The sequence below is a fragment of the Rattus norvegicus genome, chromosome 6 (assembly GCF_036323735.1).
Source record: "Rattus norvegicus strain BN/NHsdMcwi chromosome 6, GRCr8, whole genome shotgun sequence".
NCBI lineage: Eukaryota > Metazoa > Chordata > Mammalia > Rodentia > Muridae > Rattus > Rattus norvegicus.
In genome coordinates, this window is record NC_086024.1 from 109,660,735 (window position 1) to 109,679,624 (window position 18,890).

Genomic DNA, 18,890 nt, shown 5'->3' on the forward strand with positions numbered 1-18,890 from the left:
CTGGCGCGCACCTTCAATCCCAGCATTCAGAGGGAAGTGGCAGGTGGATCTCTGTGAATCTAGGCCAGCCTGGCCTACAAAATGAGTTCCAGGATACTCAGGTCAATGTAGCAGCACCCTGATGCAAACCAAACCACACCACACCACACCACACCACACCACACCACACCACACCACACCAAAAAGCAGGAAAAAAAACCTTCATATAATGCATGGTATAACTCAAATTAAGCATGGTACAAACAATAGTGACCCTTAGTGTGAAGAGAAAATTTAGAAGGGAGGAAGACAAATATACTTGAAGTCTCTCATTCAGTTTTTGAACATCTAAGACCTGGAACTCATTCTAGGCAGAAAAGGGGACTTCACACAAAAAGAGCCTGAACTAAGTTTCTTCTCTTTGAGTTTTAGACATAATCTATATTCCCCGTTGTTTTCCACTATCACTTTCATTGTATTTGAGCATTTCCTTTTTCTCTGGTTCACCCATCTGACCACCGAAGGAGCAGAAAAGTATTTCCTGCTGAAAAGTATTTGGAAAGTGATAACATTCTCCTACCTCATTCCTCAGGTTTTCCAGATAAAGTGAAAATTTCGGATGTTCTGCTACCTGGGGCTCCAGTCCATTTGATGGCTGCCCATTTGCTGGCGGTACTGGTATTTTTCAGCTACTGTCTATACCAGTGTTAGAGCTTCGATTAGCTCTTGCTGGAATACTCCTACAGCCGCCTGATTCAGTCTGTTAGGGTTTGCAGCTCCTGGCGAGTTATTCTTACTCAACAAACCTTACCTCAGTTCAGTACTGTTGGTGAAAAGAACCTTAATGATTAAGCTGAAAAATCAATACACATTGTGTAAAACATTTTTAAGGAATTGAAGAGAGAGAAAGGCAGGGGGGAGGGAGGGAGAGAGAGAGAGAGACTGAGACACTAAAGGGCTTGGGCCAGCAGTCCAGGGAGAGTTTGTAACTCTAGCATTATCCTTAATTCACTGAAAGGAATTTGGCATGACCACACCCTATAGTGACTAGTCGGGTGGTTCTCACCCTGTGGGTTTCTAGCCTCTTGGGGGTCTCTCTCCTAAGACCATCGGAAAATATATTTTCATCACGGTTCATAGCAGTAGCAAACTTACAGTTACGAAGTAACAATGAAAATAACTTTATGGTTGGAGGTCACCACAACATGAGGAACTATATTAAAGGGGCGCAGCATGAGGAAGGTTGAAAACCGCTGCCTTAGTCCTCTAGGTCTCAGCTTCCTCACCTACAAAGCAAGGGTTAGACTTGATGCTATTTCTCTTACTGTAATTTCCCAACCTAAGACTCAGAGAATCTAACGTGAATAAAGTTCCTCCTAGAGGCTGGGACTGTAGGTCAGTGTCAGAGCGCCTGCCTAGACCTTGCCGGGACACAGGTTCAACCTCCGGGGAGGGGGAGAAGACCGGGGGTGGGGGGGAAGAAGACCTAGGCGACTTGACCCCCCAAGTCACTGGTTAAACAATTTGCTCTCTGGGTCCTGGCGGCAGGAACGGCCGCGGAGCCCCAAAGACGTTAACTTATGGATATGTATTCTGTGTTTCTTCACTCTCACGAACCTTGGGGACCAAAGGACCGCATGCATCTAAACTTCAAAATCTCGGCCTTAGGGGAGGACACGGAGAAAGGATCAGTCCTGCGCTTGCGCACTGTGGTTCTAGGGCTAAGGTCGTGCAGCCAGCCGGACCCTTTGCTGTTCATCAAATCCCGCGAGATCTCAAACTGACAGCCACGCAGGGGGCCACTGTATCCGGGCACCGGAAGCTGGATGAAGCCGGCAAAAAAGGAGGAAGTTTCAAGCCAGGGTGACCTGTGGGCGTCCTCGTCGAGCTCCCGGCGACACCGGCGGTATAGCTTGGGACGTAGACTAGGGGTTGCCCAGTAACAGGTGCTCTTCATTTTTTAAGAATTCTTAGGGTAAACAGCCTGAAGTTCGGATGCGATTGTGTTTGAGGTGCTTCAGATCTGAACATCTTTTGAGTACCTACTGTGTGCCACGCTTAGGGGTATACTTAAGTCGTGTTAAAAAGCCGACACGCCTTTTTAATCCCCTTGGTGCTGAGGATCTAGGAAGTCGCTTTGAAATTCTGGGCAGATTCCTAGTAATTTCTGTGAAAGTGGTTAGTAACAGGAGCTATAGAAGAAGGTTGGGTTTCTGAGGAAGGGAAGAGCCAGGTAGGAATTCTCACACGGTGGCATAGATGGCAGAGGGAAGGTCAGCAGAGTCCTTTGTGGCAGGATGGTTGGACAAAATAAGGATCAACACGAGGCGTATTTTATTAAAAGGTATCGGGGACGAGTTGTGCGACCTTGGAGAAGTCATTCACCCTGTTTATAGCGTCTGTGAAAAGACAAGGATGTTTGCAACTTCATAGCGGTAGAGGAGGGAGTTGTATTTAAGTAAGCTAATTAACACACCATTATTTTCTTCTGTATTGGAAATTGAACTCAAGACCATCTTCTCCTCCCTCCCCCAGGCATGCTGGGCCAAGTGGTTTTTACTACTGAGCTATTGCCAGTCTATTTTTTTCATTTTTATTTTGAGGCAGGTTCTCACTAATTTGCCAGGTTGGCCTTGAATTTGCCATCTGTACTCCACCCAATAACTGGGATTACAAATGTATGCTACTATGCCAGAGCAAGTAAACCCACTCACCCAGTTTTGGGGCCCCTAGAACATTCCAAGAGATAATCTGTGATGACCTCTCCAAGGTCCCACTTGGCTAGAAACAGAAATCGTTCTCTGCCCCTGTGAGTTCAGTGAGCCTCTCCTTACATTATGCGGCTACACAGACGTTTAAGGCATATTTTTATCATTGAACCAGACCTTTCTTTCAGTGGTATTTTGGAATGGTAGCATCAGTTAGAAACCCACTTTCATTTAACAGCAAATGGGATTTGCTGAGGTCAGCTCTGCCCCGATTGTGATGCCTCCTAATCCACTGATCTTCAGGTCTTGAATGTGATCTGTCTTATTCTAGAAGGAAAACCTGTGAATAAGTCAAGGTTTTTGTTTCTGTGGTGCTGGGTTCCAATCCCAGGCGATGCTGAGCGATTCGAGTGTGTTGATTATTGTGTTGTCGAGGGACACTGAAGTCATCATTAATTAATCAGTTGTGTTTGGCACGTGGAGAGTTCTGATTTCAAGCAGAAGTGGGGGCTTTGGTAGCATCCTTTTCAGGATGAGAAGCAGTGTTTAGGCAGACCTGGTGTATCCTCTTCATTTCTTTCTGTGGTACAGGATTAGCAGAGTGCTTTGCCACCACTGAGCTACATCCTAAGCTAAGCCTTAGATCTTTCTTTCTGTACATGTGATCTCCCGTGTAGTCTAGGCTGGCCCTCAGCTTGAGATCCCCATGCCTCAGCTTCTGGAATGCTGGGATTACAGGCATATATCACCATGCTGACTTTATTATACTGTGTTATGGTTTTTGTTTTTGTTTTTATTTGAGATAAGATCTCTCATACACCAGGCTGGCCTTGAATTTTGTTATGCAGCTGAGGCTGGCTTTGAACTCCGCCCTCTTGCCTCTACCTCTCAAGTTCTGGAGTACAGGTGGGAGGCATCACACTTGGCTCTGTTACGCATGTGTAGTAAGGCATAATGGTGAAAGTAGAGAACAGATAAGGAACTTCACTGTGTGATGCCTGACACTGATTGTCAACTTGACAGGATAGAGAATCACTGAGTAGACAAGCTTCATGGCATACCTTGAGGAATTGACTTCATTCTAAGTTAATTGAGGTGGAAAGACTCACCCCACGGTCGGGTGGTACGATTTCTTAGGTTTGGGCCCTGGGCTGAATAAAAAGGGCAAAGCTAGTTGAACACCAGCATTGGCTGTTCTGCGGTGTGGTGTGACTGGCTGCCCCAAGCACCTGGCATGACTTCCCCGTGACGACTGTACCCTTAAACCCTGAGCCAAAACCACCCATGTCTCCCTTAAGTTGCTCTTGTCAGGGTATTTTATTACAGCAACAGGAAAAGAAACTCAGGGGTTGGGGATTTAGCTCAGTGGTAGAGTGCTTGCCTAGCAAGCGCAAGGCCCTGAGTTCGGTCCCCAGCTCCGAAAAAAAGAGAAAAGAAAAAAAAAAAAAAAAAAAGGAAAAGAAACTCAGTTTGGCAACAGTGCTTTGAAAATTTAGCCATTACAGTACGGTTAATAACCACTCAAGGACAGTCTGCTACTGTAACTGAATAAACTTGCTTTTTAATTTGTATTTATTTACAAATTAATTACAATTATTTACAATTAATTACAAATTAATTTAATTTGTAATTTCTATATGTGGTGATTCCATAGAAAATGTCTCTGGCTGGGTGTAATGAGATGTACCTGGAGTCTGTACCCAGTAGGAGGGTGTGGCAAGGGATGAGCTGGAACTCAGGAATCTGAGCGCCCAGCAGCCACATCTCAAAAAGAAAAATAAAAGTTCCCTGCACTAAATGATGTGAGGAAATAAGATGTAACAGCACTGCCTTTAAAGATTCCCACCCCACCCTGTCCTTCCTCCCTCTCCCCCTCCTCCCAAGCTGAAGCACTTGCCAGGGTCTGGGTGCCATCCCCAATAGTTGGGGAAAGAGAGAAATTGAATCTCTTTGGTCCTCTGAATCTACCTAGCATTTCCAAATAAGAGAAGAGAATATAAGAAGAAGGCAGGTTACACCGGGGAACCAGTCAGGACGTTAGAGAAGCAAAACAGGGAGACTCCAAGTGTGGTGTGTGAGTGTGGTGTGTGAGCCTTGAATCCCAGTCTGGTCATGTGCTGTAGAAACATCTGCAGGCACTGGGCAGGGCGACTTATCCCGATGTCGGAGGGTAAGAAGTTATCTGTGCTGTTGCTTCTGTTACTAATCACTTATTACATAATTACTGTTAACTAGTATTTATGTTGCCAGAGAAACTTTTGAGTGAAATGGGATGGAAATGGGATTTGCTTTAAAGGAAGGCTGGATACCCTGATGAATTGTATCCCAAAGGAAGAGTGAAATTGGGAGCAGCTAGCCATTTCTGCCTCCATCCATGAAATGATCAGTATGAATGCTAGAGAAACTAAGGGAGCAGATGCTTCTGTATTCCTCATCCTGTCTTACTTAACGTGACCAGCATTGGACCATTGGTTCTCTTACCTCTCTGCGTCCCAGGTTTCAAGCCCAGGACCTCATACATACCAGGCAAGTGCCCTACCAGGCTGAAGCTCCAGTCTGAAACACATCATTTTTAGAAAACGTTTTATATGCCGGTATGTTTGCTGGCATGTTTGTGCCTCAAATGCATGTGTAGTGCCCAAGGAGGCCAGAAGAGGGCAATGATCCTCTGGAATTGGATTTGTAAATAGTGGCGCAACCGTGTGAGAGCTAGGAACTGACCCATGTCCTATGCAAGAGCAGCAAGGGCTCTTAATAGCTGAGCCATCTCTCCAGTCCGTTCTTAATAATTGATTAAGAACAGAATTGGGGCTGGGTGTGGTGGTGCAAGTCTTTAAACTCAGTACTTTGGGTTTGAGGCCAGCTTGGTCTACATAGTGAGTTCCAGGACAGCCGGGCCTACATAATGAGACCCTGACTGCAAACAAAAAGAAATAAACAGGAAAAGTGGGATAGTTCCTCTGTAGCGGTGAGTGCCTGCAGGAGTGACAGGGTAGCAGTTCAGTTGTGACGTCAAAGCCCTGTTTGAGGAGGAAGTGGTGGAATATGGGAAGTGTGGAGCCATGAGGTCTGGCGAGAGCTGTGCCTTTCAATCCCACTCCTGTCTTCACCTGTGCTGTGATCTTGGACACACATCATACTCAAGTTCCTTTGTAAAATGAAGTTACTTTAATAATGGATATAATTTCTCCACATCTACTGGGGATTGGTTTCAAGATCCTGTGTATACCAATGGACATCAAAATTTGCAGATGTTCAAATTCCTTAAAAGAAGATGGTCTAATTAGCGTATCATCTCCACTGTTTCCTGTAAACTTCAAGTCCTCTCTAGATGACTTTCAATACTCAACACAATATAAACAGTGTGAACAGTTGTTCCACTATGTTGTTAAAAGTCTGTAGGTGTTCAGTACAGAGACTATCTCTTTTAATACTTCTAAAAATATTGACTGATTGAGATAGGGCCTCGCTGTGTAGTCCAGGCTGGCTTGATCACACTGGCCTCTTGGTTCATACTCCTGGGTGTTGAGATTCTGACTATCGGACATTACACTGGCTTTTTTTTTTTTTTTTTACATACTTTGAATCCATAGTTGACTCTTTGGGTGCAGAACTCAGGGGTATGGTACACTGATTGTGTTCACGTCTAACTTTATTGCAAGTAGTAAAAATGGAGTTTTTGCAAAAGTTATCTGTAAATTTTCATATCTATATAAATACTGACTAGGAAGTCACAAATGAACAGGGAAAATCAGCAAAGCCTACTCTCCTATTAAAAATTAATTATCAACTTAAACATGCAGTATAGAAAGTTTCTTTTTTTGTTTTTTTGAGACAGGATTTCTTTGTGTTGCTCCAGCTGTCCTGGTAACCAGGCTGTCCTCGAAGGCAGAGATCCCCTGACTCTGCGTCCCCAGTGCTGGGGTTACAGGCAGTGTTCGGCTGTGCAGTCAGTCAGTCTGGGTTTGAATTGGCTCCACCGCTCCAGTTTAGTGCTAAGCCCTCTAAGCTGCAGGTGCCTCAGCCTTTTAAGACGGAGGTAATGGCTGAGAGGAGGCTGTGAGGTAGAGGTGGCACTGAGATCTGATGGCCTCTGTTCCATCCCTGCATTGCACGTGGTGACAGAAGAGAACCAGTTCCCTAAGTTGTCCTTGGACCTGCCCTGAGCACTGTGATGTATGTACACCAGTGAGCATGCGTGTACACATGAGCACAGAGGTGGGGCTAATACCATTGGGGGATTCACTGACAGCCACACTAATGTGGGCACATTAGGGGCTTGCTTTTGTTTGCACTGACGAAGCAAAGGGATCTTTGCCAGAACTGAAAATCAGTCTACTTCACTTGCTAGCTCAAAGTATAAATTCTGAAAAAATTAATCTTTTACTTAACTTTTAGTTATTCTACATGAATTTCCTGTAAGTTAAAGATGTAAAAATGCTTTGATGTACATGGATGTGATGGTGTGTGCCTATAATCCTGTCTACTTGGGATGCTGAGGCAGGAGGACTGCAAAGTGGAGGCCATCCTGGGCAACATAGGCAGACTGTCTCAACATAAACATTGAGTTGTAAGCTGAGCCTTGTCAAACAATCGACTAACTTTCAGCCCAAAATAAATATTTTTTTTTTAAAGACAGTGTTATGAACAAGGCATTGAGTTTAACCACGGTGCTGTAGAAAACGTGGTCACACTTTGACATATTTTTAAAGAGTGTTGTTCTTACTTTGTATGTATGGGTGTTTTTTGTCTATGCACCATGCTCATGTTTGGTTCCCTTGGAAACCAGAGAAGATCATTGGACCATTTGATGCAGGAGTTGACTGTGAGCCACCATAAGGATATTTGGAATCAAACCCAGGTCCTCTGGGAGAGCAGCACTGAGCCACCTCTCTAGCCCTTTGATGCATTTAGACTCAGCCAAATTGTCTCAGTTTCGGTCACTATTGCTATGATGAAACACATGACAAAAAGGGTTCATTTTGTCCACAGTTCCATATAACAGTTTATCATCAAAAGCAGTGAGGACAGGAACTCATGTGGGGCAGGAGCTGATTCAGAGGCCATGGAGGGTGCTGCTTACTACTTTGCTCATCATGGCTTGACTGGTCTGCATTATCATGGATCCCAGGACCACCAACCCAGAGATGGGCCCACCCATCAGTCACTCATTAAGAAAATGTCTAACAGGCTTGCCTATAGCCCAATCTTTTTTTTTTTTCTTTTCTTTTTTTCGGAGCTGGGGACCGAACCCAGGGCCTTGCGCTTCCTAGGCAAGCGCTCTACCACTGAGCTAAATCCCCAACCCCACCTATAGCCCAATCTTATGGAGACATTTTCTCAGTTGGGGCTCCCTGCTCTCAGATGACTAGCCTTTGTCAAATTGACATTAAATTAGCCAGCACAATATTCATTTTAATAAATAAATAAAATAAACCTTTGAAGAGCTAGGTATGGTGGCTTGGCCTGTAATCTCAACACTTGGGAGGCTGAGTTAGGAGGATTGTCTCTGAGTTCCCAGCTAGCATGGGCTACTATTGAGTGGAACACTTGTCTCAAAGCAGACAGTAATGGGGCAGGAGGCTCTGCTTCTTGTCCCACAGACAAGATGGTGAAGGTCAGTGTGAATGGATTTGGCCGTATTGGGTGCCTGATTACCAGGGCTACCTTCTCTGCATCTGGCAAAGTGGAGATTGTTGCCATCAATGTCCTCTTCATTGACCTCAACTACATGGTCTACATGTTCCAGTATGACTCTACCCATGGCAAGTTCAACGGCACAGTCAAGGCTGAGAATGGGAAGCTTGTCATCAATGGGAAGCCTGTCACCATCTTCCAGGAGTGAGATCCCGCTAACATCAAATGGGTGATGCTGGTGCTGAGTATGTCATGGAGTCTACTGGCGTCTTCACCACCATGGAGAAGGCTAGGGCTCACTTGAAGGGTGGGGCCAAAAGGGTCATCATCTCTGCCCCTTCGGCCAGTGCCCCCATGTTGTGATGGGTATGAACCACGAGAAATATGACAACTCCCTCAAGAGTGTCAGCAATGCATCCTGCACCACCAACTGCTTAGCCCCCCTGGCCAAGGTCACCATTGACAACTTTGGCATCGTGGAAGGGCTCATGACCACAGTCCATGCCATCACTGCCACTCAGAAGACTGTGGATGGCCCCTCTGGAAAGCTGTGGCATGATGGCCATGGGGCAGCCCAGAACATCATCCCTACATCCACTGGTGCTGCCAAGGCTGTGGGCAAGGTCATCCCAGAGCTGAACGGGAAGCTCCCTGGCATGGCCTTCTGTGTTCCTACCCCCAATGTATCCGTTGTGAATCTGACATGTTGCATGGAGAAACCTGCCAAGTATGATGACATCAAGAAGGTGGTGAAGCAGACATCTGAGAGCCCACTAAAGGGCATCCTGGGCTACACTGAGGACCAGGTTGTCTCCCGTGACTTCAACAGCAACTCCCACTCTTCCTTTGATGCTGGGGCTGGCATTGCTCTCAATGACAACTTTGTAAAGTTCATTTCCTGGTATGACAGTGAAAACGGCTACAGCAACAGGGTGGTATACCTCATGGCCTACATGGCCTCCATGGAGTAAGAAACCCTGGACCACCCACCCCAGCCCAGCAAGGATACTGAGAGCAAGAGAGAGGCCCTCAGTTGCTGAGGAGTCCCCCTCCCAACTCAGTCCCCCAACACTGAGCATCTCCCTCACAATTCCATCCCAGACCTCCCTACTCTCTTAATACCATCAGTAAAGTTCTCTGTACACACACACACACACACACACACACACACACACACACACACAAGACAGAGACAGACAGAGGGAACTTAATTGGCAAAAGCACTTTCCTTGCAATCCTAAGGACCTGAATTAGGTTCCAGAATCCACACAATGGGCCAGTAAGATGGCTTAGCTGATAAAGGTGCTTGCTATGAGCCTAGCGGACTTGAGTTCAACCCCAGAACATGAGTGTGGAGGAAGAAAAATGACTTGTATATGACCTCTGACCTCTTCACATACACCATGGTATATATAACATGCCCCACCCCCCCAATAAGAATGTAAAAGAACAAAAAGAAAGCTGTTTTGTAATTCTAGCACCTGAGAATCTTGATCTCTGGGGCTCCCTGGCCAGCAGCAGCCTGATGGGTTAGCTGCATACCAGTGAATAATTAAACAAGGGGATGACACCTAGGAGCAACACCCCAGGTTAACTTCTGGCTTACACATGTGCACACATGTGCACCTGCACACACACTCAGAACACACACTTACACAAAAGAACCTTTGAAAGAGGGTTTTTGTGTTTTTGTTTTTGGCGGTTTGTTTTGTTTGTAATACTGTCTCACTGTGGAGCTCTGACTGGCCGGGAACTCACTCTGTAGATCAGAGTAGCCTTGAATTCACAGAGTTCTACGTGCCTCTTTCTCCAGAGTGCTGTATTAAAGATGAGCACCGTCATGTCCAACTAAACAGTAGTTTAAAAGTACTTTTAGGGGTTGGGGATTTGGCTCAGTGGTAGAGCGCTTGCCTAGGAAGCGCAAGGTCCTGGGTTCAATCCCCAGCCCCGAAAAAAAAAAAAAAAAAAACAAAACAAAGAAAAGAAAGTACTTTTAGTTTAACTCATGTGGGTGTCAGGGCCATGTGGATGCATGCTCCATGTGGAGATCAAAGGACAACTTGTGGAGGTCAGTTCTCACCATGTGGGTCCTGGGGATCAAATTCTAGTCATTAGCTTGGCATCAGGGGCCTCTACCCACTGAGCCATCCCGCTGACCAAGCACTTAAGGTCCTTGTGTCCCATCTTGGCTGTACATATGTTAGGCAAGTACTTCACTATCGAGCTGTACGTCTGTACGTCTGGTTCCTCCATTAGTGCTTTTTATATTTATAGCTTAAATGACTGCCTGATTCTGGTGGAACATGAAATGCTGGTTTTTGTTTTGTTTTTTTGTTTTTTTTATTTTTTTGGTTTTGTTTTGTTTTTAATCCTGCCTTAGTAAAATACTTAATCCTGATGGTGTGAAGATGAATGTGCCCAGATTACCCAAGACCAAGTCATTTTGTCTTCTTCAGTCTTCAGTGAACTTGATCCTATTAGCTAAGGATTCTAATTGGATTTAGTTGTTTTTGCCAGATGTTCACTTTAGGAGCAAACTGACAGGTTAGGCTCTGCTCTCTTCAGTTCGTGTACACGGGCATTTGCCCAGTCTGTGTCTGTGTACCGTGTGCATGCAGTGCTGCAGGAGAACAGGAGGGGTCAGATGCCCAGTACTGGCCTTGGGCGCTGCCCTGTGCATGCCGGGAACTAACCTTGGTTCCTGGGGAAGGGCAGCCAGTGCCTTTGACCACTGAACAATCTCTCTTACCCCCTTTTAGAATCTCAGAAGCACAAATGGAGTTTTAATTTTTTAATTGAATACTTTATATCTTTCTAATGAATTTTTCTTCTAATTACAGGAATTATTTTATATAGAAGTCTTGTGAAACCATTGCACAAATCAAGTGATGATCATACAAAGAGTGGTATTGGATTCCCGACCTGGTATGTATCTGTCTGTGGTAAATGACAGTTGTGGTCTCTGGTAATCATAATGCACATGGAATTGTAACATCTTACATGATGTCGGGGTGGCAAACTAAGGTAGGAAGGTAAATTAAGACAGTACATTTTGGATCTAAAAAGACTAGTAAATATATCAGATGAAATGTCTTAAACAGTGCCATTTTCAGTTTTCAGATGATATCCTTTCAAGGCCATTGAGTCATAATGTTTGAAAGGTTATATAGAAAGTGTATAATTTTAGAATTTTTCCTTTTGGTAGGTATAACTGATTCTTATGTGAGTACTGATATCCACCTGAATTGTAGAAGCATAGATGTGGGAGGAATCCGAGAAGCATGGGCCGTTGTTTTGTGGGCCTGTTTTGTTGCTTGCCTACCATGTTTTCTGCCCTCAGTTTTAGGGTGGTGAACAGTTGCTTTGAGATTTACATTGGATCCCCACCTTGGAAATCTGACCGTTCTTTTTTTTTTTTTTTAAAAGAGACTCAAGCGCTAATAGTCTACCAAAGAAGCCATTTTCTTTTTCTTTTTTTATTTATTTGATTTATGAGTACACTGCAGCTGTCCTCAGACACACCAGAAGAGGACATCGGATCCCATTACAGATGGCTGTGAGCCATCATGTGGTTGCTGGGATTTGAACTCTAGACTTCTGGAAGAGCAGTCGGTGCTCTTAACCACTGAGCCATCTCTCCAGCCCCTTGACAGTTCTTGAAAGGAAATTTGCTCACGTTAAATGTAGTTCAAGAAAAACACAGTGTGGAGATGATTGCATCTGCTTTAACGTCTTTCTCCAACCTTGAAAGTTCTAGTTACCTTATTTTCAAGCCTTTAAAACAAAACAATAAATGTTCACCTGTGTCTCTGCTTCTTAAAATGAAGACGGAAGCTTACCTAACTTTTTTTTTTTTACCTTTCTGTTACTTGGCAAATTTTAATTCCATAATTAAAAGAAAAACTTGAGTTCAATTTTCTAAGGATTTATTTGTCTTTTTGTGTATGGGCATTTGCCTGCAATCGTATATGTGTGCACCGTGTGCATACCTGGTGCCATGGGTCCCCTGGAACTGGGACTACAGAGTGTCCTAGTTAGGGCTCACTGCTGTGAACAGACACTGTGCAGGTTCAGAGCTTTAGTCATTGTCATCAAGGTCGGAACATGGCAGCATCCAGGCAGGCCTGGTGCTAGAGAAGAAGCGAAAAGTTCTGCATCTCATTCCAAAGGCAAAAAGAAGAGTGGCTTCCAGTCAGCAAAGAGAAAGGTCTCAAATCCTACCCCACAGTGACACACTTCCTCCAACAAAGCCACACCTACCCCAACAAGGCTGCACCTCCGAATCGTGCAATTCCAGAGGCCAACCATTCAAACCACCACACAGACAGTTGAGAGCTGCCATGTGGGCACTGGGAATTGAGCCCCACCCTCTGGAGGAGCAGTTAGCGCTCTTAACCACACTGAGCCATTCTCTAGGCCGAGGTCGATTTTTTTCGTTTTTCTTTTTTGAGAATTTATTTAATGTGTATTGGGATTTTGCCTACATATATGTCTGTGTACCATGTGCATGCAGTGCCCATGGAGGCCAGAAGAGGGCACTGGATTCGACTGGAGTTACAGAAGGTTATTAGTGGCCCCTGGAAGATCTGCAGGTGCTCTCAACCACTGAGTCCCCTCCACTCATCCTGAGCCCCATCCCTGACCCCCAGCCTCCTATCCTCCCTCCTATTTTTTTTTTAAAGAGGTCTCTCTATGTAGCCTTGGATGGCCTGGAACTCACCATGTAGAGCTGGATGACTTCAAATTCAGAGTCCACTGCCCGTCTCTTGGGAGTACTTTAAATCCTAGGGTAACACTTGGAAAATAACAAAAGTCTGGGCATGGTGGTGTACACCTTGTTCCAGCGTAAGAAGCATAGGCAAGTAGGTCACCAAGTTTGAGGCCAGCTGGTCTAAGTTTGGAGAACTGTGTGGCAAAAGGCTACATAGTGAGACTGCCTGGAACAAAAAAAGCAACTTTTTAATTTCATCACTTTGCCTGTAAATTTAGGGAAAAATGGAAATCCCGTTGCAGAGAATTTCAGGGTGGAAGAAGTCAGTTTACCGGATACTATCAACGAAGGACAAGTTCGAGTAAGAACTCTCTATCTCTCCGTGGATCCTTACATGGTAAGAAGCAGGGTGTTGGAAGTTGTTGAAAAGTAATTGTTTTTATATTTTAATGTTGTTGCATCAGAATTTTATTGTGAAGGCAAAGGCAGGAGATTCTATGTAGGTTCGAGGCCAGCCTAATCTATATAGCTGCAGAACAGCCAAGGCTATGTAGTGACAGCCTTTTTGAAAAAAACAAGCGAACAAACAGCAAAGACAAAAACAAACAAACAAAAAAACTGTGGAAAAATGCGGTTAATGAAGTTCTTCCAAAAGCTTTAAGGTAGTAAAAATAATATGAAAAATTCTCAAATGGGGCTGTGAGATAGCTCAGGGAGTAAAGGCACTTGGGGCAGTGAGATAGCTCTGTGAGTAAAGGCACTTGTGCCAGCCCTGATGCCTAGAACCCACATGTAGGAGAGACCCAGCTGCTGTGAGTTACCCTCTGACGAGTACCCACACTCGTACTGTGACAGTGTCATATAAGCCTGGGTTAGTTCTATAATTTGGCAGTCATGCTAAGCTATGAACATTTGTGTACAAAGTTTATATGCACTGCTTTCATTTCTCTTGATACATACCTAGAGATAAAAATGTTTCTTTATATGGTAAATAGTCTTGTGACCCCACAAGGCTGCTGCACTTGTCCCTTGGAAATGCAAGTCCCAGAGACCAAAGCCCTGTAGCTCTGAGATCTAAGGACAGAAGAAAGGTGTCCACTCGAGAGGAGGACAGAGTCATCTGTGTCCCAGGTGTTTTTTTCATCCAGCCCCTGACCACTTGACTAGACGGTGCCTTATGGGCAGATCTTACCCACTGAGCCTACCACTTTATATGCAGATTTCTCAGGAAACACCCTCTTCACAGACATACTTAGAAACAACACTTATGCATCAAGTAAACACTTCTCTAATCTTGTCAGATAAACATATAAAATTAAGTATTTTTCTCTCCACCCATGTCCCCCATCATCCTGGGGAGTTTGATGTTGGGCAAGAGTTCTACCATTGAACTACAACCCCACTAACCCCCACAGCGGAATCGCCACAGGTTCAACTCGAGTCTTTTAGCAGGTGCGTATACAATGGTGTCAGTACCACTTGCTGAAAGGACTGTACTTTACTCATAGTACCTTTGTTGGAAATCCGCTGCCCATGAGTGGGCATGGAGGCTCAGCTGCTTCCCAGCCATCCCAGCACTGGGAAAGCTGAGACAGGAGAGTCACTGCAAGTTTGAGGCTAGCCTGAGTTACAGTGAGAGCTTATGTCAGTAATAAAAATGTTTTTTTTTTGTGTGTGTGTGTGTGTGTGTGTGTGTGTGTGTGTGTGTGTGTGTACATTACCACAGCACATGTGTGGAAGCCAGAGGAAAACCTACAGGAAGGAGTCTGTTTTCCCCTTCTACCATTTGCGTCCTGGTTTTCCACCTTGGACTGTCAGGGTTGGCATCAAGCACCTTATCTGCCCAGCCATCTCACTGAACTTATAAATTGGAGGGTTTTTCCTTCTGTCTTAGAATTTGTAAACAATTTGTATCAATTATAACCACTGAGCCATCTCTTCAGCCCCACTTCATTTTTTTAAATCAGTATGTGTGTGTGTGTGTGTGTGTGTGTGTGTGTGTGCGCGCATGTGTGTGTGATCTGTGTGAAAGAATGCATGTGCTGTGACATACATGTAGAGGTCAGAGGATAGTGTTATGGAATCAGTTCTCTCTTTCCACCTTTAGGTGGGCTCATGGGTCACACTCAGGTTGTCTGTGTCACCTCTGGCCCATTCCACTTTATTTTTTGAGACAGGGTCCCTCCTGAACCTAGAGATTCTGACCCAGCCAAACTGGCTGGTGATCTGCTTGGCTTCAGCCCCCAGGCCCACCAGTGCTGATGGTACAAACACACATTTTAAAACTCCCAAAAGGAAAAGCTGGCATTTAGATGGTTTCCTTAATGAACTCCACTCATTTTTCAATTTTTAAAAATTATATCTATGTATATGTGTTTGTGTGGGTACTTGCATGTGCTCACGTGTGGAGGCCAGAGGACAACTTTTGAGAGTGGGTTCTTTTCTCCTTCCATTGTGTGAGTTCCGGAGATTGAATTCGGGCTTGGTGACAAGTGCTTTAACTGCTGAACCATCTCAATGACCTTATTACGTGTCTTTTTTATATCAGAACCATACTGTTTTGATTACTACAATCTGATCTAGAATAGATCTAAATTTCTCTTCAGTTGCATTTCTTTACTGAGAAAAGCCAGGTACATGGTTTCCCCAATTGTTGCAGATTGGAGAGATGGCTCAGTTGTTAAGAGCCCTTGCCGCTCTTCCAGAAGACCAGGGTTCAGTTCCAGCACCCCATGACATTTTACAGCTGACCTGACACAGTCACACAGATACAAGCAAGGCAGCAACACACGTGAGATACAGACAACCAACGGAACGACAGGTAGAGCAGAGAGACCCGCATGGTCTTAGCTGGTAAATTAACCCTGCCTCAGTGAGAGCTGTCTTCCTTCCAGCGCTGTAAGATGAACGAAGAGACTGGTGCTGACTATTTGGCCCCGTGGCAGCTGGCACAGGTGGCTGACGGTGGAGGACTTGGAGTTATAGAAGAGAGCAAGCACCAGAAGTTGGCCAAAGGCGATTTTGTGACTTCTTTTTACTGGCCCTGGCAAACTAAGGCAATTCTAGACGGGAATGGCCTTGAGAAGGTGATGTATAATAAAACTTTATGTTTTGCCTTATTATTTATTTCTGCATTCATATTATTCTGTTAGAAAGGGAGTGACATTTTCTTTTAGATAATGTGGAATAATAATGCCAAGTATAAAAATGTAATGTGAACAATTGATATAATAATGCCCAAGTGTGGAAAGATTCTGTCTTTTTTCACTGTTGGCTGCCAGACAGCATCAAAGAACATTATTATCATCTCAGATTGAATGTATAATACAAAGCTGAGCCATAAGCAGAAAAATATTTAATACTGGGGGCTGGAGAGATGGCTCAGCAGTTAAGAGCACTGACTGCTTTTCCAGAGGTCGTGAGTTCAATTCCCAGCCACCACATGGTGGCTCACAACCATCTGTAATGGGATCTGATGCCCTCTTCTGGTGTGTCTGAAGACAGCTACAGTGTACTCACATACATAAAATGAATAATTAAAAAGAATTTAATACTAGGAACTAGAAATCCCCCATATAATTGTAAATGCTAAAGCTGCCTGAGGAATAGCCAAATATATGAGGAATGAGCTTATTGATGTCAGAAATGAAGATGTCAGGCATTGAGCCACGTAAAAGGACCAGTTCTTGTTTGGCCTATAAGACCTGGTGACTTTATTTAGTTTAGGTGACGTAATTTGACCTAAATGATCTATCAGTGGAGACAGTGCTTTATCTCTTCATACTTCAGGTGTTTTTCTAGCTTTGTTTTGCTTTGTTTTTTGAAACAGGATCTTTCTACATCGCCCTGGCTCTCCTGGAACTCACTAGATAGACCAGGTTGCCCTTGAACTCACAGATCTGCCTGCCTCTGTCCCTCCAGTGCTAGGATTAAAGGTGCAGGCTGCCACCACTTGCACCTTTGAAATATATTGTGTTTTTTATAATTACAAATTCTTAACTAGTTCATGAGAGCTGCTAATGCTTAAATGTTATCAGTTTGTTTTTCCACCTTAACAAAATAGATGGGGCAGCCACAAGGGAAGTGCTCCGGGAAGCTCTAGTGTGATGAGTACTGCAGAGCTGTGTGTGGTGGTCCACACCTGTAAATCCAGGCCAGGCCAGTCTGCACTAGTGAGTTCTAGGCCAGCCTTGGCTGCGTAGTAATGCCGGTCTTAAAAACAAACAGGAACTATTGTAATGGTCCTAACAACCAAAACCTTACAGGAAGGACACCTGTAGGGAGCCATCTGTGGGCCTGTGGGCTCCCTTGTTCTAGAGGTCAGTTCTTGCAGTCAAGAGTAATTGTGTTAAAATGACTTTCCTCATTTGCCTTAACACTTGCCTCAAGGATAGAGCTGTAGTTCAGAGGTACAGGGTTTCCTAGTTCTGGGTGAGAGCCTGTGTTTAGTCACCAGTGCTGTAAAAAGCAAGTGAAGTGGTAAAACCCTTGCCTTTTGCTAACCCTTTGAATGTCATCTTGGTCCTCATCTTTATCATATTTGTTTGGTTTTGGTTATTTGAAACAGTTTCTCTGTGTAACCAGGCTATCCTTTTGTTATTTTGTGTCCCCCCCCCCCCCCCCCCCCGGGAACTGAGGACCGAACCCAGGGCCTTGCGCTTGCTAGGCAAGCGCTCTACCACTAGCTAAATCCCCAACCCCACCAGGCTATCCTAGAACCCATTCTGCAGACTAGGCTGACCTTGGTCCACTTGCCTCTGCCTCCTTAGTACTGAGATTAAAGGTGTGTGCCACCATGACCAGCCTAAAATATTTATTTTTAAAAACTTTGTATATGATATTTGGTTGCATGTATGTCTGCACCATTTGCATGCTGGGGCAGGCCAGAAGAGGATGGAACCAGAGTTACAGATGGTTGTGAGCCACCTTGTGGGTACCAAGAATCAAATCCTGGTCCTCTAGAAAAGCAGACAGCACTTTTAATTATTGAACCGTCTCTCCAGTTCCCCATGGTCCACCAATTTGAGACAAGGTTTCATGTAGTCTAGGATGGCCTTGAACTTACTGTGTAGCTGAGGATGGCCTTGAACTCAGATCTTCCTGCCTTGGCCTCCTGTGTTGTATTTCATGTGTGCATAGCCATTTCTTTTTTATATGGTATTAGGGATTTATATATGCATGCTAGGCAAGCGCTCTACCAACTGAACCTCATCACCAGCCCTCAGTATCATATTTTAAATTACAAACGTTATCTGAAAATACATGTGGCTGACTAAATTCCCATGGAGTGGTTCATGTGAGCCCCTACCTCCCAGGAGATTGTGTTGATGAGCTCAGTCTTGTGTAGGTTTTAGGTAGATAACCATAGCTGCTCTGAGTTGGCCATCCACCCGTGCCTTGAAGACATGTATCCTTTTGTATGGCTCTTACATTGCTTCTGCTCCTTCTTTGCTGTTCTCACCTTTAGAGTGGGCGATGCTGACAGCTCAGTTGTACTGTTGGCTCAGCTTTCACCAGTCACTTATTAATCACTTATTCTCAGTGCTCTGACCAGCTGTGAGGCTGCGCAGAGAGACCGACCACAACTGATGGCAACATTAGTTATGGACAGAAACATTACTTAGAAGGCAGTCTGACAAGACATCTTGTTCACTTAGCAAAGCAAATCTGGTGGCCTCCTCATTGGGGCTGCAACCTCTCTGGCCACAGGCTTCTGACCAAGTTTATAGTTCCAGATGTAAATTCCTTCTTTCAGAACCAGACCTCACATCTACTCGGAAAGTGGTTGGTTACTTGACACACTTGCTGCCGTTGCACCACCAGGCACGTTTTGCCTAAAAGATTGGTATTGCTGC

General features: G+C 44.6%; 1 protein-coding gene across 11 annotated transcripts in view; it reads left to right on the top strand.

Annotated features, from left to right (window-relative positions):
- The first annotated feature begins 1,734 nt into the window (after positions 1-1,734).
- The window catches only part of Ptgr2 (prostaglandin reductase 2), a 31,764-nt gene continuing 14,608 nt past the window's right edge, over positions 1,735-18,890 (top strand). For 3 of the 11 annotated variants that reach the window (NM_001399433.1, NM_001399426.1, NM_001015009.2), the window contains exons 1-4: positions 1,764-1,925; positions 11,165-11,249; positions 13,314-13,432; positions 15,930-16,121. In NM_001399433.1, the coding sequence (NP_001386362.1) occupies positions 11,213-11,249; positions 13,314-13,432; positions 15,930-16,121 (348 nt within the window). In that variant the 5' untranslated portion in view covers positions 1,764-1,925; positions 11,165-11,212. Of the gene's footprint in view, positions 1,926-4,983; positions 5,214-11,164; positions 11,250-13,313; positions 13,433-13,521; positions 14,488-15,929; positions 16,122-18,890 lie in introns of those variants that run through there. The other 8 variants (XM_006240327.4, XM_063261735.1, XM_063261733.1 and 5 more) reach the window with 7 other exon arrangements.